The 27,389-nt window shown below is 43.9% G+C and overlaps 6 protein-coding genes across 6 annotated transcripts; all 6 read right to left on the reverse strand.

The window, feature by feature from the left end:
• Window positions 1-393: 393 nt before the first annotated feature.
• LOC309482395 (zona pellucida sperm-binding protein 4-like) lies at window positions 394-4,631 on the reverse strand (the record flags this gene model as incomplete). Its single annotated transcript, XM_082147743.1, has 9 exons — window positions 394-470; window positions 549-621; window positions 707-854; window positions 924-1,116; window positions 1,193-1,350; window positions 1,422-1,519; window positions 1,593-1,780; window positions 1,860-1,964; window positions 4,610-4,631. The coding sequence occupies 9 exons, from the start codon at window positions 4,629-4,631 to the stop codon at window positions 394-396; spliced, it is 1,062 nt and encodes a 353-aa protein (XP_082003869.1).
• A 438-nt stretch (window positions 4,632-5,069) lies between these two features.
• On the reverse strand, window positions 5,070-8,747 carry LOC309482396 (zona pellucida sperm-binding protein 4-like; the record flags this gene model as incomplete). Its single annotated transcript, XM_082147744.1, has 9 exons — window positions 5,070-5,146; window positions 5,225-5,297; window positions 5,383-5,530; window positions 5,600-5,792; window positions 5,869-6,026; window positions 6,098-6,195; window positions 6,269-6,456; window positions 6,536-6,640; window positions 8,726-8,747. The coding sequence occupies 9 exons, from the start codon at window positions 8,745-8,747 to the stop codon at window positions 5,070-5,072; spliced, it is 1,062 nt and encodes a 353-aa protein (XP_082003870.1).
• Window positions 8,748-9,154: 407 nt separating this feature from the next.
• Window positions 9,155-12,925, reverse strand: LOC309482397 (zona pellucida sperm-binding protein 4-like; the record flags this gene model as incomplete). The annotated part of the gene is made up of 9 exons (XM_082147745.1): window positions 9,155-9,231; window positions 9,310-9,382; window positions 9,468-9,615; window positions 9,685-9,877; window positions 9,954-10,111; window positions 10,183-10,280; window positions 10,354-10,541; window positions 10,621-10,725; window positions 12,904-12,925. 9 exons carry the CDS (start codon window positions 12,923-12,925, stop codon window positions 9,155-9,157), a joined length of 1,062 nt encoding a protein of 353 aa, XP_082003871.1.
• Window positions 12,926-13,361: 436 nt separating this feature from the next.
• LOC309482398 (zona pellucida sperm-binding protein 4-like) lies at window positions 13,362-14,926 on the reverse strand (the record flags this gene model as incomplete). The annotated part of the gene is made up of 7 exons (XM_082147746.1): window positions 13,362-13,438; window positions 13,517-13,589; window positions 13,675-13,822; window positions 13,892-14,084; window positions 14,155-14,318; window positions 14,390-14,487; window positions 14,828-14,926. The coding sequence occupies 7 exons, from the start codon at window positions 14,924-14,926 to the stop codon at window positions 13,362-13,364; spliced, it is 852 nt and encodes a 283-aa protein (XP_082003872.1).
• Window positions 14,927-17,520: 2,594 nt separating this feature from the next.
• Window positions 17,521-19,085, reverse strand: LOC309482399 (zona pellucida sperm-binding protein 4-like; the record flags this gene model as incomplete). The annotated part of the gene is made up of 7 exons (XM_082147747.1): window positions 17,521-17,597; window positions 17,676-17,748; window positions 17,834-17,981; window positions 18,051-18,243; window positions 18,314-18,477; window positions 18,549-18,646; window positions 18,987-19,085. 7 exons carry the CDS (start codon window positions 19,083-19,085, stop codon window positions 17,521-17,523), a joined length of 852 nt encoding a protein of 283 aa, XP_082003873.1.
• A 2,499-nt stretch (window positions 19,086-21,584) lies between these two features.
• Window positions 21,585-26,682, reverse strand: LOC309482400 (zona pellucida sperm-binding protein 4-like; the record flags this gene model as incomplete). The annotated part of the gene is made up of 11 exons (XM_082147748.1): window positions 21,585-21,661; window positions 21,740-21,812; window positions 21,898-22,045; window positions 22,115-22,307; window positions 22,384-22,541; window positions 22,613-22,710; window positions 22,784-22,971; window positions 23,051-23,141; window positions 26,010-26,157; window positions 26,227-26,419; window positions 26,496-26,682. 11 exons carry the CDS (start codon window positions 26,680-26,682, stop codon window positions 21,585-21,587), a joined length of 1,554 nt encoding a protein of 517 aa, XP_082003874.1.
• Between the last annotated feature and the right edge of the window lie 707 nt (window positions 26,683-27,389).

Below are 27,389 nucleotides of genomic sequence, written 5' to 3' on the forward strand. Positions count from 1 at the left end.
CAACGCACACACATACACAACATTGGACTGGAACACACACACATTTTTGTATATATTGATTTTCGGTGCTTTCTATTTAATACACTTTGGGTTGTCATTTGATCTTGCTTGTTTACATTGTGAGCAATTCTATCCAACGCTTTCATAGAGGGTCTAGAAGGTATATTTTGTGGTGTATCCTGCCTTGTATAGGCAGAACGTTACAAAGTTAGATGGCTTAGGCAGAAACTTGGCTTGTTTAGTTCAAGTCAAGAATCTCAATGCACAAAAGAAAAAGGTTTAGTAGTGCAGAAGTCAAACTGAGAACAGTCATGAAACATCCAACTCCAGACAGAAATGAATACCAAAGAGAAACAATGTTGAGTTTCATGAAGTTTATTAAAACACTAAAATTCACTTGACCAGGTTAACTTGTCCACTAGACACCACAGTTTGCCCACTAGAGATGGTCTTGACGGGCGTGTCTCTTCCTGTAAAAAGTGGTAGAAGCATGAGGGGCATTTAAATAAATTCTCAGTTCCTGAAGTCAACTTACAGCAAGCACTCACTTTTCCTAGTGCAACTTTGCTCACAGGAGCCAGAGGAGGGATGGCACACCGCTGTACTACAGTGGATGAAGATCTAACAGAGGGGGAAAGGGTTAAGCCATAGAATTCACTGTAAAAAGCACTAATATTAAGGGTTGAGGTAAGGCTGCAGAGCATACGGTTTCCTGCAGAGGAGCCAGTGATGCTGGATCTACAAATGTGAACATCTTCACAACAAAGCGCTTGTAGTGGGTCGGGAACTGAAGACCAGATGATCCAGCCACTGGAACCAATGTGGTCTGGTAACGATCATCCTGGTAAGGGCATCTGAAAGGCAAAGAGGCAGTCAGAAATGCCTTACAGCACACTAGATGGATAAAGACTGGCCTTACTCACCCATCAACCAGAAGATCCCATTGGGGTAGACTGAGTGGACTGGGGGTTGATGTCGCCCAGCAACGTCCCAGCATCAGGACAATGTTGGGGTCGGTCCTCTCCAAAATGTGCACCTCAACATACACAGGCTCCCGCAGGACTTTTGTAACTGGATAATCAGCATCACTGTAGTAGGATGTGTACGCCTCGTCCCCTGAGGAAGAATGCAGTGTTTAACTAGAAACTGGAGTTTTAGAAAGGCTTTAGGCATACTTGGGACAAACGCTTACCTTCTGCACAGCCTTTGGTGACACATTGACCATTTGCCAGTCTAAGCTCCACCCTGAGGGGTCCAGGAGCAGCTACTGGTGGAGGTGGAGGAACGGTGTTGACCTCCACAACCAGAGCTTCCACAGAGGTACCAGAGTACCTACACTGGAAGAGAAGCCTGGACAACAAACAGTGAGCTTGTAGCATGTGTCAATGATTCACATTTATGATAAAGCATACATCACTTACTCAAAATGGCTGTCCCTTGTAATGGAACCAAGTGGTCCGATACCCACTTCATATGAGGAGGTCATTCTGTTTTCATACACCACATATCCACCGTCCTCCTGCAAATAGTAACATTGTTGGCATCCAATCCATTCTAAGCCATGCAGAACAAAACCACAAGCAGCTACTCGCCATCATGCTTGTGCCACATGCAGTGACAGGGAACTGGTATATAGCAAAGAAAGGTGTGGATCCCACAGGACTGCAAGCTGGATCACTTCCACCCAGGAGACGGACTGAATCCAGGCTCAATCGAGGCAGCGTTACATCTCTAGCCACCACTACCACAAACTGACCATCTCTTATACACTGGACAGTCACTGGAACGAGTTACAAGAGCAGGTTATTGCTGAGGATCAGTTTAACATGAATGCCTCTACATTGACTCTACACTCTTACCTGCCTTCCCATAGTAACACTGCATTCCATTAAAGCAGCAGTTGATAGCAGCACACTCAGCACCACTGATACCAGGTGGTCCACATTGAATCTGCTCATAATCAGCTACAGTACATTTGTCAAGGGGCTCTGCCTGTGCCACTGGCTGCTTAGGCTGAAAGTGCTGAGGAAACTGTTGACTAGCTTGCTGTTGAACTGACTGAGGAAACTGTTGACTAGCTTGCTGTTGAACTGAATGAGGAAACTGTTGACTAGCTTGCTGTTGAACTAACTGAGGAAACTGTTGACCTGACTGAGGAAACTGTTGACTAGCTTGCTGTTGAACAGACTGAGGAAACTGTTGACTAGCTTGCTGTTGAACTGACTGAGGAAACTGTTGACCTGACTGAGGAAACTGTTGACTAGCTTGCTGTTGAACTGGCTTTTGAACCTGCTGAGGAAACCATTGACTAGCTTGCTGTTGAACCTGCTGAGGAAACTGTTGACTAGCTTGCTGTTGAAATGGCTTTTGAACCTGCTGAAGAAACTGTTGACTAGCTTGCTGTTGAACCTGCTGAGGAAACTGTTGACTAGCTTGCTGTTGAACTGGCTTTTGAACCTGCTGAAGAAACTGTTGACTAGCTTGCTGTTGAACTGGCTTTTGAACCTGCTGAGGAAACCGTTGACTAGCTTGCTGTTTAAATGGCTTTTGAACCTGCTGAGGAAACCGTTGACTAGCTTTCTGTTGAGCTGGCTTTTGGAACCGCTGGTTAGTTTGCTGGAACATCAGAGCTTGAGGATTCTGGGGCAGATCACTCCACTTCGGAACAGCATGGCTGAAAGCACAGAACCAAACACAAAGTGCCAGAGACTGAACAGCACACCAACTTCCTGCCATTGTTCAACAGCTAGTCACACTGCTGAGGTGCTGCCCTTTGGTGCTTTTACAGACTTTGGCTAATTAATGATAATCCCACCCTCTTCATTAAGTCATGATTCTCCAGACTTGCACGAGTGGGAGTTTATGCAACTAGGTGATTCTATTGTTTCTTAAGTCAATTTTTCCCTTTTGAACATACATAAAACCACATTGAGCTGAATTCAGAATAGTATGCTAGTACTATTTCTGCCATTCTGAATTCAGCCTTTTTTATATTAGATGTGTTAGCTATTCTGGATTGTTTTTTTCTTCTTTGAAACACATCATAGTTTTCCCATGGCAACAGGCCTGTATATTTGAAGAAAGTTTAAATCACACCTGCTAGCGCACTTCTTAAAATGTTCACGTACTAGGTCAGTAGGCGGTAGAGTACACCGTTTTGCGGCTGTTCGAACACATTCAGCCACATGAGCATCTACTCTATGAAAGCAATCTGGTCGAATGTGTTGGACTACCTCTGGAAGTGGCCAAAAATAGACAAGCTCAAAAAAATAAAAAGCCCCTTTTTTACACCAGTCCACTTGTGATCCGATTTACAAAAATGCTTCTTAGTACCAGGTGTAAACAAGGCCTTGGACAGCTACCTAGTTGGGATACAACAGTTAAGGGATTAATGCTTAAATGAAAGCAGTCTACATTACTGGGACTAGCCTGAAATTTAAAAATAAATGAATAAACAAAATTCAGTATCAACCAATCCTTTATCCCAAGATATGATTCTATACTTGCGTGACTGTAAAAAAGCCAACGAGTGACCTCAGAGGGGTTTGGGCATCAGTATATGCAGTTATGCTAGTCCAGCCATAAAGTTGAATGTAAAGCCTCAAACAGACAGAAGCTAAAACCTTAATTTGATACGTGAAACATGAACAGGGGCCCAAGTTAACGACTAGAACTTGGCAAATAGTAAAGTTGTAGCGTGGCCACATAAAGGGGATATTTAGAAGACGGCTTATTAAACTAATTAAAGAGTTATACATGTCAGATGTTCTTATATTAAAGAATCCCTGGGTTTTTGTTGCCCCTGTCGAGTGTTGGTCTTACTGTTTTTTTCTGAGCGAGAGTCTTGATCGTTACACCTGGGAATTCCCGTGACGTCATACTTCAGCTGATCAACTTCACTTCCGTTAAAGGGAGCCGGCTTATAGTTGGGATACAACAGTTAAGGGATTAATGCTTAAATGAAAGCAGTCTACATTACTGGGACTAGCCTGAAATTTAAAAATAAATGAATAAACAAAATTCAGTATCAACCAATCCTTTATCCCAAGATATGATTCTATACTTGCGTGACTGTAAAAAAGCCAACGAGTGACCTCAGAGGGGTTTGGGCATCAGTATATGCAGTTATGCTAGTCCAGCCATAAAGTTGAATGTAAAGCCTCAAACAGACAGAAGCTAAAACCTTAATTTGATACGTGAAACATGAACAGGGGCCCAAGTTAACGACTAGAACTTGGCAAATAGTAAAGTTGTAGCGTGGCCACATAAAGGGGATATTTAGAAGACGGCTTATTAAACTAATTAAAGAGTTATACATGTCAGATGTTCTTATATTAAAGAATCCCTGGGTTTTTGTTGCCCCTGTCGAGTGTTGGTCTTACTGTTTTTTTCTGAGCGAGAGTCTTGATCGTTACACCTGGGAATTCCCGTGACGTCATACTTCAGCTGATCAACTTCACTTCCGTTAAAGGGAGCCGGCTTACCGGCATTCGGGAGCAACTTTACTCTATTGCTCTTTTGGATTAGCGATCGATCGCACTACACGGCTTGGCTGTCATTGACTGACTGTTTGACTCTTTGTGGAGATATACTTGCTGGATTATTTCACCTTGGAGATCGCTGTTCCTCATCGTGTGCACGGACTTAAAACGGCTTACCGGTAAGGCCGATTCCACGCACACACATACACAACATTGGACTGGAACACACATACATTTTTGTATATATATAGTGATTTTCGGTGCTTTCTATTTAATACACTTTGGGTTGTCATTTGATCTTGCTTGTTTACATTGTGAGCAATTCTATCCAACGCTTTCATAGAGGGTCTAGAAGGTATATTTTGTGGTGTATCCTGCCTTGTATAGGCAGAACGTTACAAAGTTAGATGGCTTAGGCAGAAACTTGGCTTGTTTAGTTCAAGTCAAGAATCTCAATGCACAAAAGAAAAAGGTTTAGTAGTGCAGAAGTCAAACTGAGAACAGTCATGAAACATCCAACTCCAGACAGAAATGAATACCAAAGAGAAACAATGTTGAGTTTCATGAAGTTTATTAAAACACTAAAATTCACTTGACCAGGTTAACTTGTCCACTAGACACCACAGTTTGCCCACTAGAGATGGTCTTGACGGGCGTGTCTCTTCCTGTAAAAAGTGGTAGAAGCATGAGGGGCATTTAAATAAATTCTCAGTTCCTGAAGTCAACTTACAGCAAGCACTCACTTTTCCTAGTGCAACTTTGCTCACAGGAGCCAGAGGAGGGATGGCACACCGCTGTACTACAGTGGATGAAGATCTAACAGAGGGGGAAAGGGTTAAGCCATAGAATTCACTGTAAAAAGCACTAATATTAAGGGTTGAGGTAAGGCTGCAGAGCATACGGTTTCCTGCAGAGGAGCCAGTGATGCTGGATCTACAAATGTGAACATCTTCACAACAAAGCGCTTGTAGTGGGTCGGGAACTGAAGACCAGATGATCCAGCCACTGGAACCAATGTGGTCTGGTAACGATCATCCTGGTAAGGGCATCTGAAAGGCAAAGAGGCAGTCAGAAATGCCTTACAGCACACTAGATGGATAAAGACTGGCCTTACTCACCCATCAACCAGAAGATCCCATTGGGGTAGACTGAGTGGACTGGGGGTTGATGTCGCCCAGCAACGTCCCAGCATCAGGACAATGTTGGGGTCGGTCCTCTCCAAAATGTGCACCTCAACATACACAGGCTCCCGCAGGACTTTTGTAACTGGATAATCAGCATCACTGTAGTAGGATGTGTACGCCTCGTCCCCTGAGGAAGAATGCAGTGTTTAACTAGAAACTGGAGTTTTAGAAAGGCTTTAGGCATACTTGGGACAAACGCTTACCTTCTGCACAGCCTTTGGTGACACATTGACCATTTGCCAGTCTAAGCTCCACCCTGAGGGGTCCAGGAGCAGCTACTGGTGGAGGTGGAGGAACGGTGTTGACCTCCACAACCAGAGCTTCCACAGAGGTACCAGAGTACCTACACTGGAAGAGAAGCCTGGACAACAAACAGTGAGCTTGTAGCATGTGTCAATGATTCACATTTATGATAAAGCATACATCACTTACTCAAAATGGCTGTCCCTTGTAATGGAACCAAGTGGTCCGATACCCACTTCATATGAGGAGGTCATTCTGTTTTCATACACCACATATCCACCGTCCTCCTGCAAATAGTAACATTGTTGGCATCCAATCCATTCTAAGCCATGCAGAACAAAACCACAAGCAGCTACTCGCCATCATGCTTGTGCCACATGCAGTGACAGGGAACTGGTATATAGCAAAGAAAGGTGTGGATCCCACAGGACTGCAAGCTGGATCACTTCCACCCAGGAGACGGACTGAATCCAGGCTCAATCGAGGCAGCGTTACATCTCTAGCCACCACTACCACAAACTGACCATCTCTTATACACTGGACAGTCACTGGAACGAGTTACAAGAGCAGGTTATTGCTGAGGATCAGTTTAACATGAATGCCTCTACATTGACTCTACACTCTTACCTGCCTTCCCATAGTAACACTGCATTCCATTAAAGCAGCAGTTGATAGCAGCACACTCAGCACCACTGATACCAGGTGGTCCACATTGAATCTGCTCATAATCAGCTACAGTACATTTGTCAAGGGGCTCTGCCTGTGCCACTGGCTGCTTAGGCTGAAAGTGCTGAGGAAACTGTTGACTAGCTTGCTGTTGAACTGACTGAGGAAACTGTTGACTAGCTTGCTGTTGAACTGAATGAGGAAACTGTTGACTAGCTTGCTGTTGAACTAACTGAGGAAACTGTTGACCTGACTGAGGAAACTGTTGACTAGCTTGCTGTTGAACAGACTGAGGAAACTGTTGACTAGCTTGCTGTTGAACTGACTGAGGAAACTGTTGACCTGACTGAGGAAACTGTTGACTAGCTTGCTGTTGAACTGGCTTTTGAACCTGCTGAGGAAACCATTGACTAGCTTGCTGTTGAACCTGCTGAGGAAACTGTTGACTAGCTTGCTGTTGAAATGGCTTTTGAACCTGCTGAAGAAACTGTTGACTAGCTTGCTGTTGAACCTGCTGAGGAAACTGTTGACTAGCTTGCTGTTGAACTGGCTTTTGAACCTGCTGAAGAAACTGTTGACTAGCTTGCTGTTGAACTGGCTTTTGAACCTGCTGAGGAAACCGTTGACTAGCTTGCTGTTTAAATGGCTTTTGAACCTGCTGAGGAAACCGTTGACTAGCTTTCTGTTGAGCTGGCTTTTGGAACCGCTGGTTAGTTTGCTGGAACATCAGAGCTTGAGGATTCTGGGGCAGATCACTCCACTTCGGAACAGCATGGCTGAAAGCACAGAACCAAACACAAAGTGCCAGAGACTGAACAGCACACCAACTTCCTGCCATTGTTCAACAGCTAGTCACACTGCTGAGGTGCTGCCCTTTGGTGCTTTTACAGACTTTGGCTAATTAATGATAATCCCACCCTCTTCATTAAGTCATGATTCTCCAGACTTGCACGAGTGGGAGTTTATGCAACTAGGTGATTCTATTGTTTCTTAAGTCAATTTTTCCCTTTTGAACATACATAAAACCACATTGAGCTGAATTCAGAATAGTATGCTAGTACTATTTCTGCCATTCTGAATTCAGCCTTTTTTATATTAGATGTGTTAGCTATTCTGGATTGTTTTTTTCTTCTTTGAAACACATCATAGTTTTCCCATGGCAACAGGCCTGTATATTTGAAGAAAGTTTAAATCACACCTGCTAGCGCACTTCTTAAAATGTTCACGTACTAGGTCAGTAGGCGGTAGAGTACACCGTTTTGCGGCTGTTCGAACACATTCAGCCACATGAGCATCTACTCTATGAAAGCAATCTGGTCGAATGTGTTGGACTACCTCTGGAAGTGGCCAAAAATAGACAAGCTCAAAAAAATAAAAAGCCCCTTTTTTACACCAGTCCACTTGTGATCCGATTTACAAAAATGCTTCTTAGTACCAGGTGTAAACAAGGCCTTGGACAGCTACCTAGTTGGGATACAACAGTTAAGGGATTAATGCTTAAATGAAAGCAGTCTACATTACTGGGACTAGCCTGAAATTTAAAAATAAATGAATAAACAAAATTCAGTATCAACCAATCCTTTATCCCAAGATATGATTCTATACTTGCGTGACTGTAAAAAAGCCAACGAGTGACCTCAGAGGGGTTTGGGCATCAGTATATGCAGTTATGCTAGTCCAGCCATAAAGTTGAATGTAAAGCCTCAAACAGACAGAAGCTAAAACCTTAATTTGATACGTGAAACATGAACAGGGGCCCAAGTTAACGACTAGAACTTGGCAAATAGTAAAGTTGTAGCGTGGCCACATAAAGGGGATATTTAGAAGACGGCTTATTAAACTAATTAAAGAGTTATACATGTCAGATGTTCTTATATTAAAGAATCCCTGGGTTTTTGTTGCCCCTGTCGAGTGTTGGTCTTACTGTTTTTTTCTGAGCGAGAGTCTTGATCGTTACACCTGGGAATTCCCGTGACGTCATACTTCAGCTGATCAACTTCACTTCCGTTAAAGGGAGCCGGCTTACCGGCATTCGGGAGCAACTTTACTCTATTGCTCTTTTGGATTAGCGATCGATCGCACTACACGGCTTGGCTGTCATTGACTGACTGTTTGACTCTTTGTGGAGATATACTTGCTGGATTATTTCACCTTGGAGATCGCTGTTCCTCATCGTGTGCACGGACTTAAAACGGCTTACCGGTAAGGCTGATTCCACGCACACACATACACAACATTGGACTGGAACACACATACATTTTTGTATATATATTGATTTTCGGTGCTTTCTATTTAATACACTTTGGGTTGTCATTTGATCTTGCTTGTTTACATTGTGAGCAATTCTATCCAACGCTTTCATAGAGGGTCTAGAAGGTATATTTTGTGGTGTATCCTGCCTTGTATAGGCAGAAACTTGGCTTGTTTAGTTCAAGTCAAGAATCTCAATGCACAAAAGAAAAAGGTTTAGTAGTGCAGAAGTCAAACTGAGAACAGTCATGAAACATCCAACTCCAGACAGAAATGAATACCAAAGAGAAACAATGTTGAGTTTCATGAAGTTTATTAAAACACTAAAATTCACTTGACCAGGTTAACTTGTCCACTAGACACCACAGTTTGCCCACTAGAGATGGTCTTGACGGGCGTGTCTCTTCCTGTAAAAAGTGGTAGAAGCATGAGGGGCATTTAAATAAATTCTCAGTTCCTGAAGTCAACTTACAGCAAGCACTCACTTTTCCTAGTGCAACTTTGCTCACAGGAGCCAGAGGAGGGATGGCACACCGCTGTACTACAGTGGATGAAGATCTAACAGAGGGGGAAAGGGTTAAGCCATAGAATTCACTGTAAAAAGCACTAATATTAAGGGTTGAGGTAAGGCTGCAGAGCATACGGTTTCCTGCAGAGGAGCCAGTGATGCTGGATCTACAAATGTGAACATCTTCACAACAAAGCGCTTGTAGTGGGTCGGGAACTGAAGACCAGATGATCCAGCCACTGGAACCAATGTGGTCTGGTAACGATCATCCTGGTAAGGGCATCTGAAAGGCAAAGAGGCAGTCAGAAATGCCTTACAGCACACTAGATGGATAAAGACTGGCCTTACTCACCCATCAACCAGAAGATCCCATTGGGGTAGACTGAGTGGACTGGGGGTTGATGTCGCCCAGCAACGTCCCAGCATCAGGACAATGTTGGGGTCGGTCCTCTCCAAAATGTGCACCTCAACATACACAGGCTCCCGCAGGACTTTTGTAACTGGATAATCAGCATCACTGTAGTAGGATGTGTACGCCTCGTCCCCTGAGGAAGAATGCAGTGTTTAACTAGAAACTGGAGTTTTAGAAAGGCTTTAGGCATACTTGGGACAAACGCTTACCTTCTGCACAGCCTTTGGTGACACATTGACCATTTGCCAGTCTAAGCTCCACCCTGAGGGGTCCAGGAGCAGCTACTGGTGGAGGTGGAGGAACGGTGTTGACCTCCACAACCAGAGCTTCCACAGAGGTACCAGAGTACCTACACTGGAAGAGAAGCCTGGACAACAAACAGTGAGCTTGTAGCATGTGTCAATGATTCACATTTATGATAAAGCATACATCACTTACTCAAAATGGCTGTCCCTTGTAATGGAACCAAGTGGTCCGATACCCACTTCATATGAGGAGGTCATTCTGTTTTCATACACCACATATCCACCGTCCTCCTGCAAATAGTAACATTGTTGGCATCCAATCCATTCTAAGCCATGCAGAACAAAACCACAAGCAGCTACTCGCCATCATGCTTGTGCCACATGCAGTGACAGGGAACTGGTATATAGCAAAGAAAGGTGTGGATCCCACAGGACTGCAAGCTGGATCACTTCCACCCAGGAGACGGACTGAATCCAGGCTCAATCGAGGCAGCGTTACATCTCTAGCCACCACTACCACAAACTGACCATCTCTTATACACTGGACAGTCACTGGAACGAGTTACAAGAGCAGGTTATTGCTGAGGATCAGTTTAACATGAATGCCTCTACATTGACTCTACACTCTTACCTGCCTTCCCATAGTAACACTGCATTCCATTAAAGCAGCAGTTGATAGCAGCACACTCAGCACCACTGATACCAGGTGGTCCACATTGAATCTGCTCATAATCAGCTACAGTACATTTGTCAAGGGGCTCTGCCTGTGCCACTGGCTGCTTAGGCTGAAAGTGCTGAGGAAACTGTTGACTAGCTTGCTGTTGAACTGACTGAGGAAACTGTTGACTAGCTTGCTGTTGAACTGAATGAGGAAACTGTTGACTAGCTTGCTGTTGAACTAACTGAGGAAACTGTTGACCTGACTGAGGAAACTGTTGACTAGCTTGCTGTTGAACAGACTGAGGAAACTGTTGACTAGCTTGCTGTTGAACTGACTGAGGAAACTGTTGACCTGACTGAGGAAACTGTTGACTAGCTTGCTGTTGAACAGACTGAGGAAACTGTTGACTAGCTTGCTGTTGAACTGACTGAGGAAACTGTTGACCTGACTGAGGAAACTGTTGACTAGCTTGCTGTTGAATTGGCTTTTGAACCTGCTGAGGAAACCATTGACTAGCTTGCTGTTGAACCTGCTGAGGAAACTGTTGACTAGCTTGCTGTTGAAATGGCTTTTGAACCTGCTGAAGAAACTGTTGACTAGCTTGCTGTTGAACCTGCTGAGGAAACTGTTGACTAGCTTGCTGTTGAACTGGCTTTTGAACCTGCTGAAGAAACTGTTGACTAGCTTGCTGTTGAACTGGCTTTTGAACCTGCTGAGGAAACCGTTGACTAGCTTGCTGTTTAAATGGCTTTTGAACCTGCTGAGGAAACCGTTGACTAGCTTTCTGTTGAGCTGGCTTTTGGAACCGCTGGTTAGTTTGCTGGAACATCAGAGCTTGAGGATTCTGGGGCAGATCACTCCACTTCGGAACAGCATGGCTGAAAGCACAGAACCAAACACAAAGTGCCAGAGACTGAACAGCACACCAACTTCCTGCCATTGTTCAACAGCTAGTCACACTGCTGAGGTGCTGCCCTTTGGTGCTTTTACAGACTTTGGCTAATTAATGATAATCCCACCCTCTTCATTAAGTCATGATTCTCCAGACTTGCACGAGTGGGAGTTTATGCAACTAGGTGATTCTATTGTTTCTTAAGTCAATTTTTCCCTTTTGAACATACATAAAACCACATTGAGCTGAATTCAGAATAGTATGCTAGTACTATTTCTGCCATTCTGAATTCAGCCTTTTTTATATTAGATGTGTTAGCTATTCTGGATTGTTTTTTTCTTCTTTGAAACACATCATAGTTTTCCCATGGCAACAGGCCTGTATATTTGAAGAAAGTTTAAATCACACCTGCTAGCGCACTTCTTAAAATGTTCACGTACTAGGTCAGTAGGCGGTAGAGTACACCGTTTTGCGGCTGTTCGAACACATTCAGCCACATGAGCATCTACTCTATGAAAGCAATCTGGTCGAATGTGTTGGACTACCTCTGGAAGTGGCCAAAAATAGACAAGCTCAAAAAAATAAAAAGCCCCTTTTTTACACCAGTCCACTTGTGATCCGATTTACAAAAATGCTTCTTAGTACCAGGTGTAAACAAGGCCTTGGACAGCTACCTAGTTGGGATACAACAGTTAAGGGATTAATGCTTAAATGAAAGCAGTCTACATTACTGGGACTAGCCTGAAATTTAAAAATAAATGAATAAACAAAATTCAGTATCAACCAATCCTTTATCCCAAGATATGATTCTATACTTGCGTGACTGTAAAAAAGCCAACGAGTGACCTCAGAGGGGTTTGGGCATCAGTATATGCAGTTATGCTAGTCCAGCCATAAAGTTGAATGTAAAGCCTCAAACAGACAGAAGCTAAAACCTTAATTTGATACGTGAAACATGAACAGGGGCCCAAGTTAACGACTAGAACTTGGCAAATAGTAAAGTTGTAGCGTGGCCACATAAAGGGGATATTTAGAAGACGGCTTATTAAACTAATTAAAGAGTTATACATGTCAGATGTTCTTATATTAAAGAATCCCTGGGTTTTTGTTGCCCCTGTCGAGTGTTGGTCTTACTGTTTTTTTCTGAGCGAGAGTCTTGATCGTTACACCTGGGAATTCCCGTGACGTCATACTTCAGCTGATCAACTTCACTTCCGTTAAAGGGAGCCGGCTTACCGGCATTCGGGAGCAACTTTACTCTATTGCTCTTTTGGATTAGCGATCGATCGCACTACACGGCTTGGCTGTCATTGACTGACTGTTTGACTCTTTGTGGAGATATACTTGCTGGATTATTTCACCTTGGAGATCGCTGTTCCTCATCGTGTGCACGGACTTAAAACGGCTTACCGGTAAGGCCGATTCCACGCACACACATACACAACATTGGACTGGAACACACATACATTTTTGTATATATATTGATTTTCGGTGCTTTCTATTTAATACACTTTGGGTTGTCATTTGATCTTGCTTGTTTACATTGTGAGCAATTCTATCCAACGCTTTCATAGAGGGTCTAGAAGGTATATTTTGTGGTGTATCCTGCCTTGTATAGGCAGAACGTTACAAAGTTAGATGGCTTAGGCAGAAACTTGGCTTGTTTAGTTCAAGTCAAGAATCTCAATGCACAAAAGAAAAAGGTTTAGTAGTGCAGAAGTCAAACTGAGAACAGTCATGAAACATCCAACTCCAGACAGAAATGAATACCAAAGAGAAACAATGTTGAGTTTCATGAAGTTTATTAAAACACTAAAATTCACTTGACCAGGTTAACTTGTCCACTAGACACCACAGTTTGCCCACTAGAGATGGTCTTGACGGGCGTGTCTCTTCCTGTAAAAAGTGGTAGAAGCATGAGGGGCATTTAAATAAATTCTCAGTTCCTGAAGTCAACTTACAGCAAGCACTCACTTTTCCTAGTGCAACTTTGCTCACAGGAGCCAGAGGAGGGATGGCACACCGCTGTACTACAGTGGATGAAGATCTAACAGAGGGGGAAAGGGTTAAGCCATAGAATTCACTGTAAAAAGCACTAATATTAAGGGTTGAGGTAAGGCTGCAGAGCATACGGTTTCCTGCAGAGGAGCCAGTGATGCTGGATCTACAAATGTGAACATCTTCACAACAAAGCGCTTGTAGTGGGTCGGGAACTGAAGACCAGATGATCCAGCCACTGGAACCAATGTGGTCTGGTAACGATCATCCTGGTAAGGGCATCTGAAAGGCAAAGAGGCAGTCAGAAATGCCTTACAGCACACTAGATGGATAAAGACTGGCCTTACTCACCCATCAACCAGAAGATCCCATTGGGGTAGACTGAGTGGACTGGGGGTTGATGTCGCCCAGCAACGTCCCAGCATCAGGACAATGTTGGGGTCGGTCCTCTCCAAAATGTGCACCTCAACATACACAGGCTCCCGCAGGACTTTTGTAACTGGATAATCAGCATCACTGTAGTAGGATGTGTACGCCTCGTCCCCTGAGGAAGAATGCAGTGTTTAACTAGAAACTGGAGTTTTAGAAAGGCTTTAGGCATACTTGGGACAAACGCTTACCTTCTGCACAGCCTTTGGTGACACATTGACCATTTGCCAGTCTAAGCTCCACCCTGAGGGGTCCAGGAGCAGCTACTGGTGGAGGTGGAGGAACGGTGTTGACCTCCACAACCAGAGCTTCCACAGAGGTACCAGAGTACCTACACTGGAAGAGAAGCCTGGACAACAAACAGTGAGCTTGTAGCATGTGTCAATGATTCACATTTATGATAAAGCATACATCACTTACTCAAAATGGCTGTCCCTTGTAATGGAACCAAGTGGTCCGATACCCACTTCATATGAGGAGGTCATTCTGTTTTCATACACCACATATCCACCGTCCTCCTGCAAATAGTAACATTGTTGGCATCCAATCCATTCTAAGCCATGCAGAACAAAACCACAAGCAGCTACTCGCCATCATGCTTGTGCCACATGCAGTGACAGGGAACTGGTATATAGCAAAGAAAGGTGTGGATCCCACAGGACTGCAAGCTGGATCACTTCCACCCAGGAGACGGACTGAATCCAGGCTCAATCGAGGCAGCGTTACATCTCTAGCCACCACTACCACAAACTGACCATCTCTTATACACTGGACAGTCACTGGAACGAGTTACAAGAGCAGGTTATTGCTGAGGATCAGTTTAACATGAATGCCTCTACATTGACTCTACACTCTTACCTGCCTTCCCATAGTAACACTGCATTCCATTAAAGCAGCAGTTGATAGCAGCACACTCAGCACCACTGATACCAGGTGGTCCACATTGAATCTGCTCATAATCAGCTACAGTACATTTGTCAAGGGGCTCTGCCTGTGCCACTGGCTGCTTAGGCTGAAAGTGCTGAGGAAACTGTTGACTAGCTTGCTGTTGAACTGACTGAGGAAACTGTTGACTAGCTTGCTGTTGAACTGAATGAGGAAACTGTTGACTAGCTTGCTGTTGAACTAACTGAGGAAACTGTTGACCTGACTGAGGAAACTGTTGACTAGCTTGCTGTTGAACAGACTGAGGAAACTGTTGACTAGCTTGCTGTTGAACTGACTGAGGAAACTGTTGACCTGACTGAGGAAACTGTTGACTAGCTTGCTGTTGAACAGACTGAGGAAACTGTTGACTAGCTTGCTGTTGAACTGACTGAGGAAACTGTTGACCTGACTGAGGAAACTGTTGACTAGCTTGCTGTTGAACAGACTGAGGAAACTGTTGACTAGCTTGCTGTTGAACTGGCTTTTGAACCTGCTGAGGAAACCATTGACTAGCTTGCTGTTGAACCTGCTGAGGAAACTGTTGACTAGCTTGCTGTTGAAATGGCTTTTGAACCTGCTGAAGAAACTGTTGACTAGCTTGCTGTTGAACTGGCTTTTGAACCTGCTGAGGAAACCGTTGACTAGCTTGCTGTTTAAATGGCTTTTGAACCTGCTGAGGAAACCGTTGACTAGCTTTCTGTTGAGCTGGCTTTTGGAACCGCTGGTTAGTTTGCTGGAACATCAGAGCTTGAGGATTCTGGGGCAGATCACTCCACTTCGGAACAGCATGGCTGAAAGCACAGAACCAAACACAAAGTGCCAGAGACTGAACAGCACACCAACTTCCTGCCATTGTTCAACAGCTAGTCACACTGCTGAGGTGCTGCCCTTTGGTGCTTTTACAGACTTTGGCTAATTAATGATAATCCCACCCTCTTCATTAAGTCATGATTCTCCAGACTTGCACGAGTGGGAGTTTATGCAACTAGGTGATTCTATTGTTTCTTAAGTCAATTTTTCCCTTTTGAACATACATAAAACCACATTGAGCTGAATTCAGAATAGTATGCTAGTACTATTTCTGCCATTCTGAATTCAGCCTTTTTTATATTAGATGTGTTAGCTATTCTGGATTGTTTTTTTCTTCTTTGAAACACATCATAGTTTTCCCATGGCAACAGGCCTGTATATTTGAAGAAAGTTTAAATCACACCTGCTAGCGCACTTCTTAAAATGTTCACGTACTAGGTCAGTAGGCGGTAGAGTACACCGTTTTGCGGCTGTTCGAACACATTCAGCCACATGAGCATCTACTCTATGAAAGCAATCTGGTCGAATGTGTTGGACTACCTCTGGAAGTGGCCAAAAATAGACAAGCTCAAAAAAATAAAAAGCCCCTTTTTTACACCAGTCCACTTGTGATCCGATTTACAAAAATGCTTCTTAGTACCAGGTGTAAACAAGGCCTTGGACAGCTACCTAGTTGGGATACAACAGTTAAGGGATTAATGCTTAAATGAAAGCAGTCTACATTACTGGGACTAGCCTGAAATTTAAAAATAAATGAATAAACAAAATTCAGTATCAACCAATCCTTTATCCCAAGATATGATTCTATACTTGCGTGACTGTAAAAAAGCCAACGAGTGACCTCAGAGGGGTTTGGGCATCAGTATATGCAGTTATGCTAGTCCAGCCATAAAGTTGAATGTAAAGCCTCAAACAGACAGAAGCTAAAACCTTAATTTGATACGTGAAACATGAACAGGGGCCCAAGTTAACGACTAGAACTTGGCAAATAGTAAAGTTGTAGCGTGGCCACATAAAGGGGATATTTAGAAGACGGCTTATTAAACTAATTAAAGAGTTATACATGTCAGATGTTCTTATATTAAAGAATCCCTGGGTTTTTGTTGCCCCTGTCGAGTGTTGGTCTTACTGTTTTTTTCTGAGCGAGAGTCTTGATCGTTACACCTGGGAATTCCCGTGACGTCATACTTCAGCTGATCAACTTCACTTCCGTTAAAGGGAGCCGGCTTACCGGCATTCGGGAGCAACTTTACTCTATTGCTCTTTTGGATTAGCGATCGATCGCACTACACGGCTTGGCTGTCATTGACTGACTGTTTGACTCTTTGTGGAGATATACTTGCTGGATTATTTCACCTTGGAGATCGCTGTTCCTCATCGTGTGCACGGACTTAAAACGGCTTACCGGTAAGGCCGATTCCACGCACACACATACACAACATTGGACTGGAACACACATACATTTTTGTATATATATTGATTTTCGGTGCTTTCTATTTAATACACTTTGGGTTGTCATTTGATCTTGCTTGTTTACATTGTGAGCAATTCTATCCAACGCTTTCATAGAGGGTCTAGAAGGTATATTTTGTGGTGTATCCTGCCTTGTATAGGCAGAACGTTACAAAGTTAGATGGCTTAGGCAGAAACTTGGCTTGTTTAGTTCAAGTCAAGAATCTCAATGCACAAAAGAAAAAGGTTTAGTAGTGCAGAAGTCAAACTGAGAACAGTCATGAAACATCCAACTCCAGACAGAAATGAATACCAAAGAGAAACAATGTTGAGTTTCATGAAGTTTATTAAAACACTAAAATTCACTTGACCAGGTTAACTTGTCCACTAGACACCACAGTTTGCCCACTAGAGATGGTCTTGACGGGCGTGTCTCTTCCTGTAAAAAGTGGTAGAAGCATGAGGGGCATTTAAATAAATTCTCAGTTCCTGAAGTCAACTTACAGCAAGCACTCACTTTTCCTAGTGCAACTTTGCTCACAGGAGCCAGAGGAGGGATGGCACACCGCTGTACTACAGTGGATGAAGATCTAACAGAGGGGGAAAGGGTTAAGCCATAGAATTCACTGTAAAAAGCACTAATATTAAGGGTTGAGGTAAGGCTGCAGAGCATACGGTTTCCTGCAGAGGAGCCAGTGATGCTGGATCTACAAATGTGAACATCTTCACAACAAAGCGCTTGTAGTGGGTCGGGAACTGAAGACCAGATGATCCAGCCACTGGAACCAATGTGGTCTGGTAACGATCATCCTGGTAAGGGCATCTGAAAGGCAAAGAGGCAGTCAGAAATGCCTTACAGCACACTAGATGGATAAAGACTGGCCTTACTCACCCATCAACCAGAAGATCCCATTGGGGTAGACTGAGTGGACTGGGGGTTGATGTCGCCCAGCAACGTCCCAGCATCAGGACAATGTTGGGGTCGGTCCTCTCCAAAATGTGCACCTCAACATACACAGGCTCCCGCAGGACTTTTGTAACTGGATAATCAGCATCACTGTAGTAGGATGTGTACGCCTCGTCCCCTGAGGAAGAATGCAGTGTTTAACTAGAAACTGGAGTTTTAGAAAGGCTTTAGGCATACTTGGGACAAACGCTTACCTTCTGCACAGCCTTTGGTGACACATTGACCATTTGCCAGTCTAAGCTCCACCCTGAGGGGTCCAGGAGCAGCTACTGGTGGAGGTGGAGGAACGGTGTTGACCTCCACAACCAGAGCTTCCACAGAGGTACCAGAGTACCTACACTGGAAGAGAAGCCTGGACAACAAACAGTGAGCTTGTAGCATGTGTCAATGATTCACATTTATGATAAAGCATACATCACTTACTCAAAATGGCTGTCCCTTGTAATGGAACCAAGTGGTCCGATACCCACTTCATATGAGGAGGTCATTCTGTTTTCATACACCACATATCCACCGTCCTCCTGCAAATAGTAACATTGTTGGCATCCAATCCATTCTAAGCCATGCAGAACAAAACCACAAGCAGCTACTCGCCATCATGCTTGTGCCACATGCAGTGACAGGGAACTGGTATATAGCAAAGAAAGGTGTGGATCCCACAGGACTGCAAGCTGGATCACTTCCACCCAGGAGACGGACTGAATCCAGGCTCAATCGAGGCAGCGTTACATCTCTAGCCACCACTACCACAAACTGACCATCTCTTATACACTGGACAGTCACTGGAACGAGTTACAAGAGCAGGTTATTGCTGAGGATCAGTTTAACATGAATGCCTCTACATTGACTCTACACTCTTACCTGCCTTCCCATAGTAACACTGCATTCCATTAAAGCAGCAGTTGATAGCAGCACACTCAGCACCACTGATACCAGGTGGTCCACATTGAATCTGCTCATAATCAGCTACAGTACATTTGTCAAGGGGCTCTGCCTGTGCCACTGGCTGCTTAGGCTGAAAGTGCTGAGGAAACTGTTGACTAGCTTGCTGTTGAACTGACTGAGGAAACTGTTGACTAGCTTGCTGTTGAACTGAATGAGGAAACTGTTGACTAGCTTGCTGTTGAACTAACTGAGGAAACTGTTGACCTGACTGAGGAAACTGTTGACTAGCTTGCTGTTGAACAGACTGAGGAAACTGTTGACTAGCTTGCTGTTGAACTGACTGAGGAAACTGTTGACCTGACTGAGGAAACTGTTGACTAGCTTGCTGTTGAACAGACTGAGGAAACTGTTGACTAGCTTGCTGTTGAACTGGCTTTTGAACCTGCTGAGGAAACCATTGACTAGCTTGCTGTTGAACCTGCTGAGGAAACTGTTGACTAGCTTGCTGTTGAAATGGCTTTTGAACCTGCTGAAGAAACTGTTGACTAGCTTGCTGTTGAACTGGCTTTTGAACCTGCTGAGGAAACCGTTGACTAGCTTGCTGTTTAAATGGCTTTTGAACCTGCTGAGGAAACCGTTGACTAGCTTTCTGTTGAGCTGGCTTTTGGAACCGCTGGTTAGTTTGCTGGAACATCAGAGCTTGAGGATTCTGGGGCAGATCACTCCACTTCGGAACAGCATGGCTGAAAGCACAGAACCAAACACAAAGTGCCAGAGACTGAACAGCACACCAACTTCCTGCCATTGTTCAACAGCTAGTCACACTGCTGAGGTGCTGCCCTTTGGTGCTTTTACAGACTTTGGCTAATTAATGATAATCCCACCCTCTTCATTAAGTCATGATTCTCCAGACTTGCACGAGTGGGAGTTTATGCAACTAGGTGATTCTATTGTTTCTTAAGTCAATTTTTCCCTTTTGAACATACATAAAACCACATTGAGCTGAATTCAGAATAGTATGCTAGTACTATTTCTGCCATTCTGAATTCAGCCTTTTTTATATTAGATGTGTTAGCTATTCTGGATTGTTTTTTTCTTCTTTGAAACACATCATAGTTTTCCCATGGCAACAGGCCTGTATATTTGAAGAAAGTTTAAATCACACCTGCTAGCGCACTTCTTAAAATGTTCACGTACTAGGTCAGTAGGCGGTAGAGTACACCGTTTTGCGGCTGTTCGAACACATTCAGCCACATGAGCATCTACTCTATGAAAGCAATCTGGTCGAATGTGTTGGACTACCTCTGGAAGTGGCCAAAAATAGACAAGCTCAAAAAAATAAAAAGCCCCTTTTTTACACCAGTCCACTTGTGATCCGATTTACAAAAATGCTTCTTAGTACCAGGTGTAAACAAGGCCTTGGACAGCTACCCAGTTGGGATACAACAGTTAAGGGATTAATGCTTAAATGAAAGCAGTCTACATTACTGGGACTAGCCTGAAATTTAAAAATAAATGAATAAACAAAATTCAGTATCAACCAATCCTTTATCCCAAGATATGATTCTATACTTGCGTGACTGTAAAAAAGCCAACGAGTGACCTCAGAGGGGTTTGGGCATCAGTATATGCAGTTATGCTAGTCCAGCCATAAAGTTGAATGTAAAGCCTCAAACAGACAGAAGCTAAAACCTTAATTTGATACGTGAAACATGAACAGGGGCCCAAGTTAACGACTAGAACTTGGCAAATAGTAAAGTTGTAGCGTGGCCACATAAAGGGGATATTTAGAAGACGGCTTATTAAACTAATTAAAGAGTTATACATGTCAGATGTTCTTATATTAAAGAATCCCTGGGTTTTTGTTGCCCCTGTCGAGTGTTGGTCTTACTGTTTTTTTCTGAGCGAGAGTCTTGATCGTTACACCTGGGAATTCCCGTGACGTCATACTTCAGCTGATCAACTTCACTTCCGTTAAAGGGAGCCGGCTTACCGGCATTCGGGAGCAACTTTACTCTATTGCTCTTTTGGATTAGCGATCGATCGCACTACACGGCTTGGCTGTCATTGACTGACTGTTTGACTCTTTGTGGAGATATACTTGCTGGATTATTTCACCTTGGAGATCGCTGTTCCTCATCGTGTGCACGGACTTAAAACGGCTTACCGGTAAGGCCGATTCAACGCACACACATACACAACATTGGACTGGAACACACACACATTTTTGTATATATTGATTTTCGGTGCTTTCTATTTAATACACTTTGGGTTGTCATTTGATCTTGCTTGTTTACATTGTGAGCAATTCTATCCAACGCTTTCATAGAGGGTCTAGAAGGTATATTTTGTGGTGTATCCTGCCTTGTATAGGCAGAACGTTACAAAGTTAGATGGCTTAGGCAGAAACTTGGCTTGTTTAGTTCAAGTCAAGAATCTCAATGCACAAAAGAAAAAGGTTTAGTAGTGCAGAAGTCAAACTGAGAACAGTCATGAAACATCCAACTCCAGACAGAAATGAATACCAAAGAGAAACAATGTTGAGTTTCATGAAGTTTATTAAAACACTAAAATTCACTTGACCAGGTTAACTTGTCCACTAGACACCACAGTTTGCCCACTAGAGATGGTCTTGACGGGCGTGTCTCTTCCTGTAAAAAGTGGTAGAAGCATGAGGGGCATTTAAATAAATTCTCAGTTCCTGAAGTCAACTTACAGCAAGCACTCACTTTTCCTAGTGCAACTTTGCTCACAGGAGCCAGAGGAGGGATGGCACACCGCTGTACTACAGTGGATGAAGATCTAACAGAGGGGGAAAGGGTTAAGCCATAGAATTCACTGTAAAAAGCACTAATATTAAGGGTTGAGGTAAGGCTGCAGAGCATACGGTTTCCTGCAGAGGAGCCAGTGATGCTGGATCTACAAATGTGAACATCTTCACAACAAAGCGCTTGTAGTGGGTCGGGAACTGAAGACCAGATGATCCAGCCACTGGAACCAATGTGGTCTGGTAACGATCATCCTGGTAAGGGCATCTGAAAGGCAAAGAGGCAGTCAGAAATGCCTTACAGCACACTAGATGGATAAAGACTGGCCTTACTCACCCATCAACCAGAAGATCCCATTGGGGTAGACTGAGTGGACTGGGGGTTGATGTCGCCCAGCAACGTCCCAGCATCAGGACAATGTTGGGGTCGGTCCTCTCCAAAATGTGCACCTCAACATACACAGGCTCCCGCAGGACTTTTGTAACTGGATAATCAGCATCACTGTAGTAGGATGTGTACGCCTCGTCCCCTAAGGAAGAATGCAGTGTTTAACTAGAAACTGGAGTTTTAGAAAGGCTTTAGGCATACTTGGGACAAACGCTTACCTTCTGCACAGCCTTTGGTGACACATTGACCATTTGCCAGTCTAAGCTCCACCCTGAGGGGTCCAGGAGCAGCTACTGGTGGAGGTGGAGGAACGGTGTTGACCTCCACAACCAGAGCTTCCACAGAGGTACCAGAGTACCTACACTGGAAGAGAAGCCTGGACAACAAACAGTGAGCTTGTAGCATGTGTCAATGATTCACATTTATGATAAAGCATACATCACTTACTCAAAATGGCTGTCCCTTGTAATGGAACCAAGTGGTCCGATACCCACTTCATATGAGGAGGTCATTCTGTTTTCATACACCACATATCCACCGTCCTCCTGCAAATAGTAACATTGTTGGCATCCAATCCATTCTAAGCCATGCAGAACAAAACCACAAGCAGCTACTCGCCATCATGCTTGTGCCACATGCAGTGACAGGGAACTGGTATATAGCAAAGAAAGGTGTGGATCCCACAGGACTGCAAGCTGGATCACTTCCACCCAGGAGACGGACTGAATCCAGGCTCAATCGAGGCAGCGTTACATCTCTAGCCACCACTACCACAAACTGACCATCTCTTATACACTGGACAGTCACTGGAACGAGTTACAAGAGCAGGTTATTGCGGAGGATCAGTTTAACATGAATGCCTCTACATTGACTCTACACTCTTACCTGCCTTCCCATAGTAACACTGCATTCCATTAAAGCAGCAGTTGATAGCAGCACACTCAGCACCACTGATACCAGGTGGTCCACATTGAATCTGCTCATAATCAGCTACAGTACATTTGTCAAGGGGCTCTGCCTGTGCCACTGGCTGCTTAGGCTGAAAGTGCTGAGGAAACTGTTGACTAGCTTGCTGTTGAACTGACTGAGGAAACTGTTGACTAGCTTGCTGTTGAACTGAATGAGGAAACTGTTGACTAGCTTGCTGTTGAACTAACTGAGGAAACTGTTGACCTGACTGAGGAAACTGTTGACTAGCTTGCTGTTGAACAGACTGAGGAAACTGTTGACTAGCTTGCTGTTGAACTGACTGAGGAAACTGTTGACCTGACTGAGGAAACTGTTGACTAGCTTGCTGTTGAACTGGCTTTTGAACCTGCTGAGGAAACCATTGACTAGCTTGCTGTTGAACCTGCTGAGGAAACTGTTGACTAGCTTGCTGTTGAAATGGCTTTTGAACCTGCTGAAGAAACTGTTGACTAGCTTGCTGTTGAACCTGCTGAGGAAACTGTTGACTAGCTTGCTGTTGAACTGGCTTTTGAACCTGCTGAAGAAACTGTTGACTAGCTTGCTGTTGAACTGGCTTTTGAACCTGCTGAGGAAACCGTTGACTAGCTTGCTGTTTAAATGGCTTTTGAACCTGCTGAGGAAACCGTTGACTAGCTTTCTGTTGAGCTGGCTTTTGGAACCGCTGGTTAGTTTGCTGGAACATCAGAGCTTGAGGATTCTGGGGCAGATCACTCCACTTCGGAACAGCATGGCTGAAAGCACAGAACCAAACACAAAGTGCCAGAGACTGAACAGCACACCAACTTCCTGCCATTGTTCAACAGCTAGTCACACTGCTGAGGTGCTGCCCTTTGGTGCTTTTACAGACTTTGGCTAATTAATGATAATCCCACCCTCTTCATTAAGTCATGATTCTCCAGACTTGCACGAGTGGGAGTTTATGCAACTAGGTGATTCTATTGTTTCTTAAGTCAATTTTTCCCTTTTGAACATACATAAAACCACATTGAGCTGAATTCAGAATAGTATGCTAGTACTATTTCTGCCATTCTGAATTCAGCCTTTTTTATATTAGATGTGTTAGCTATTCTGGATTGTTTTTTTCTTCTTTGAAACACATCATAGTTTTCCCATGGCAACAGGCCTGTATATTTGAAGAAAGTTTAAATCACACCTGCTAGCGCACTTCTTAAAATGTTCACGTACTAGGTCAGTAGGCGGTAGAGTACACCGTTTTGCGGCTGTTCGAACACATTCAGCCACATGAGCATCTACTCTATGAAAGCAATCTGGTCGAATGTGTTGGACTACCTCTGGAAGTGGCCAAAAATAGACAAGCTCAAAAAAATAAAAAGCCCCTTTTTTACACCAGTCCACTTGTGATCCGATTTACAAAAATGCTTCTTAGTACCAGGTGTAAACAAGGCCTTGGACAGCTACCTAGTTGGGATACAACAGTTAAGGGATTAATGCTTAAATGAAAGCAGTCTACATTACTGGGACTAGCCTGAAATTTAAAAATAAATGAATAAACAAAATTCAGTATCAACCAATCCTTTATCCCAAGATATGATTCTATACTTGCGTGACTGTAAAAAAGCCAACGAGTGACCTCAGAGGGGTTTGGGCATCAGTATATGCAGTTATGCTAGTCCAGCCATAAAGTTGAATGTAAAGCCTCAAACAGACAGAAGCTAAAACCTTAATTTGATACGTGAAACATGAACAGGGGCCCAAGTTAACGACTAGAACTTGGCAAATAGTAAAGTTGTAGCGTGGCCACATAAAGGGGATATTTAGAAGACGGCTTATTAAACTAATTAAAGAGTTATACATGTCAGATGTTCTTATATTAAAGAATCCCTGGGTTTTTGTTGCCCCTGTCGAGTGTTGGTCTTACTGTTTTTTTCTGAGCGAGAGTCTTGATCGTTACACCTGGGAATTCCCGTGACGTCATACTTCAGCTGATCAACTTCACTTCCGTTAAAGGGAGCCGGCTTACCGGCATTCGGGAGCAACTTTACTCTATTGCTCTTTTGGATTAGCGATCGATCGCACTACACGGCTTGGCTGTCATTGACTGACTGTTTGACTCTTTGTGGAGATATACTTGCTGGATTATTTCACCTTGGAGATCGCTGTTCCTCATCGTGTGCACGGACTTAAAACGGCTTACCGGTAAGGCCGATTCAACGCACACACATACACAACATTGGACTGGAACACACACACATTTTTGTATATATTGATTTTCGGTGCTTTCTATTTAATACACTTTGGGTTGTCATTTGATCTTGCTTGTTTACATTGTGAGCAATTCTATCCAACGCTTTCATAGAGGGTCTAGAAGGTATATTTTGTGGTGTATCCTGCCTTGTATAGGCAGAACGTTACAAAGTTAGATGGCTTAGGCAGAAACTTGGCTTGTTTAGTTCAAGTCAAGAATCTCAATGCACAAAAGAAAAAGGTTTAGTAGTGCAGAAGTCAAACTGAGAACAGTCATGAAACATCCAACTCCAGACAGAAATGAATACCAAAGAGAAACAATGTTGAGTTTCATGAAGTTTATTAAAACACTAAAATTCACTTGACCAGGTTAACTTGTCCACTAGACACCACAGTTTGCCCACTAGAGATGGTCTTGACGGGCGTGTCTCTTCCTGTAAAAAGTGGTAGAAGCATGAGGGGCATTTAAATAAATTCTCAGTTCCTGAAGTCAACTTACAGCAAGCACTCACTTTTCCTAGTGCAACTTTGCTCACAGGAGCCAGAGGAGGGATGGCACACCGCTGTACTACAGTGGATGAAGATCTAACAGAGGGGGAAAGGGTTAAGCCATAGAATTCACTGTAAAAAGCACTAATATTAAGGGTTGAGGTAAGGCTGCAGAGCATACGGTTTCCTGCAGAGGAGCCAGTGATGCTGGATCTACAAATGTGAACATCTTCACAACAAAGCGCTTGTAGTGGGTCGGGAACTGAAGACCAGATGATCCAGCCACTGGAACCAATGTGGTCTGGTAACGATCATCCTGGTAAGGGCATCTGAAAGGCAAAGAGGCAGTCAGAAATGCCTTACAGCACACTAGATGGATAAAGACTGGCCTTACTCACCCCTCAACCAGAAGATCCCATTGGGGTAGACTGAGTGGACTGGGGGTTGATGTCGCCCAGCAACGTCCCAGCATCAGGACAATGTTGGGGTCGGTCCTCTCCAAAATGTGCACCTCAACATACACAGGCTCCCGCAGGACTTTTGTAACTGGATAATCAGCATCACTGTAGTAGGATGTGTACGCCTCGTCCCCTGAGGAAGAATGCAGTGTTTAACTAGAAACTGGAGTTTTAGAAAGGCTTTAGGCATACTTGGGACAAACGCTTACCTTCTGCACAGCCTTTGGTGACACATTGACCATTTGCCAGTCTAAGCTCCACCCTGAGGGGTCCAGGAGCAGCTACTGGTGGAGGTGGAGGAACGGTGTTGACCTCCACAACCAGAGCTTCCACAGAGGTACCAGAGTACCTACACTGGAAGAGAAGCCTGGACAACAAACAGTGAGCTTGTAGCATGTGTCAATGATTCACATTTATGATAAAGCATACATCACTTACTCAAAATGGCTGTCCCTTGTAATGGAACCAAGTGGTCCGATACCCACTTCATATGAGGAGGTCATTCTGTTTTCATACACCACATATCCACCGTCCTCCTGCAAATAGTAACATTGTTGGCATCCAATCCATTCTAAGCCATGCAGAACAAAACCACAAGCAGCTACTCGCCATCATGCTTGTGCCACATGCAGTGACAGGGAACTGGTATATAGCAAAGAAAGGTGTGGATCCCACAGGACTGCAAGCTGGATCACTTCCACCCAGGAGACGGACTGAATCCAGGCTCAATCGAGGCAGCGTTACATCTCTAGCCACCACTACCACAAACTGACCATCTCTTATACACTGGACAGTCACTGGAACGAGTTACAAGAGCAGGTTATTGCTGAGGATCAGTTTAACATGAATGCCTCTACATTGACTCTACACTCTTACCTGCCTTCCCATAGTAACACTGCATTCCATTAAAGCAGCAGTTGATAGCAGCACACTCAGCACCACTGATACCAGGTGGTCCACATTGAATCTGCTCATAATCAGCTACAGTACATTTGTCAAGGGGCTCTGCCTGTGCCACTGGCTGCTTAGGCTGAAAGTGCTGAGGAAACTGTTGACTAGCTTGCTGTTGAACTGACTGAGGAAACTGTTGACTAGCTTGCTGT

Source organism: Leuciscus leuciscus (genome assembly GCF_965113295.1).
Source record: "Leuciscus leuciscus genome assembly, chromosome: 19".
In the NCBI taxonomy this organism is placed as follows: Eukaryota; Metazoa; Chordata; class Actinopteri; order Cypriniformes; family Leuciscidae; genus Leuciscus; species Leuciscus leuciscus.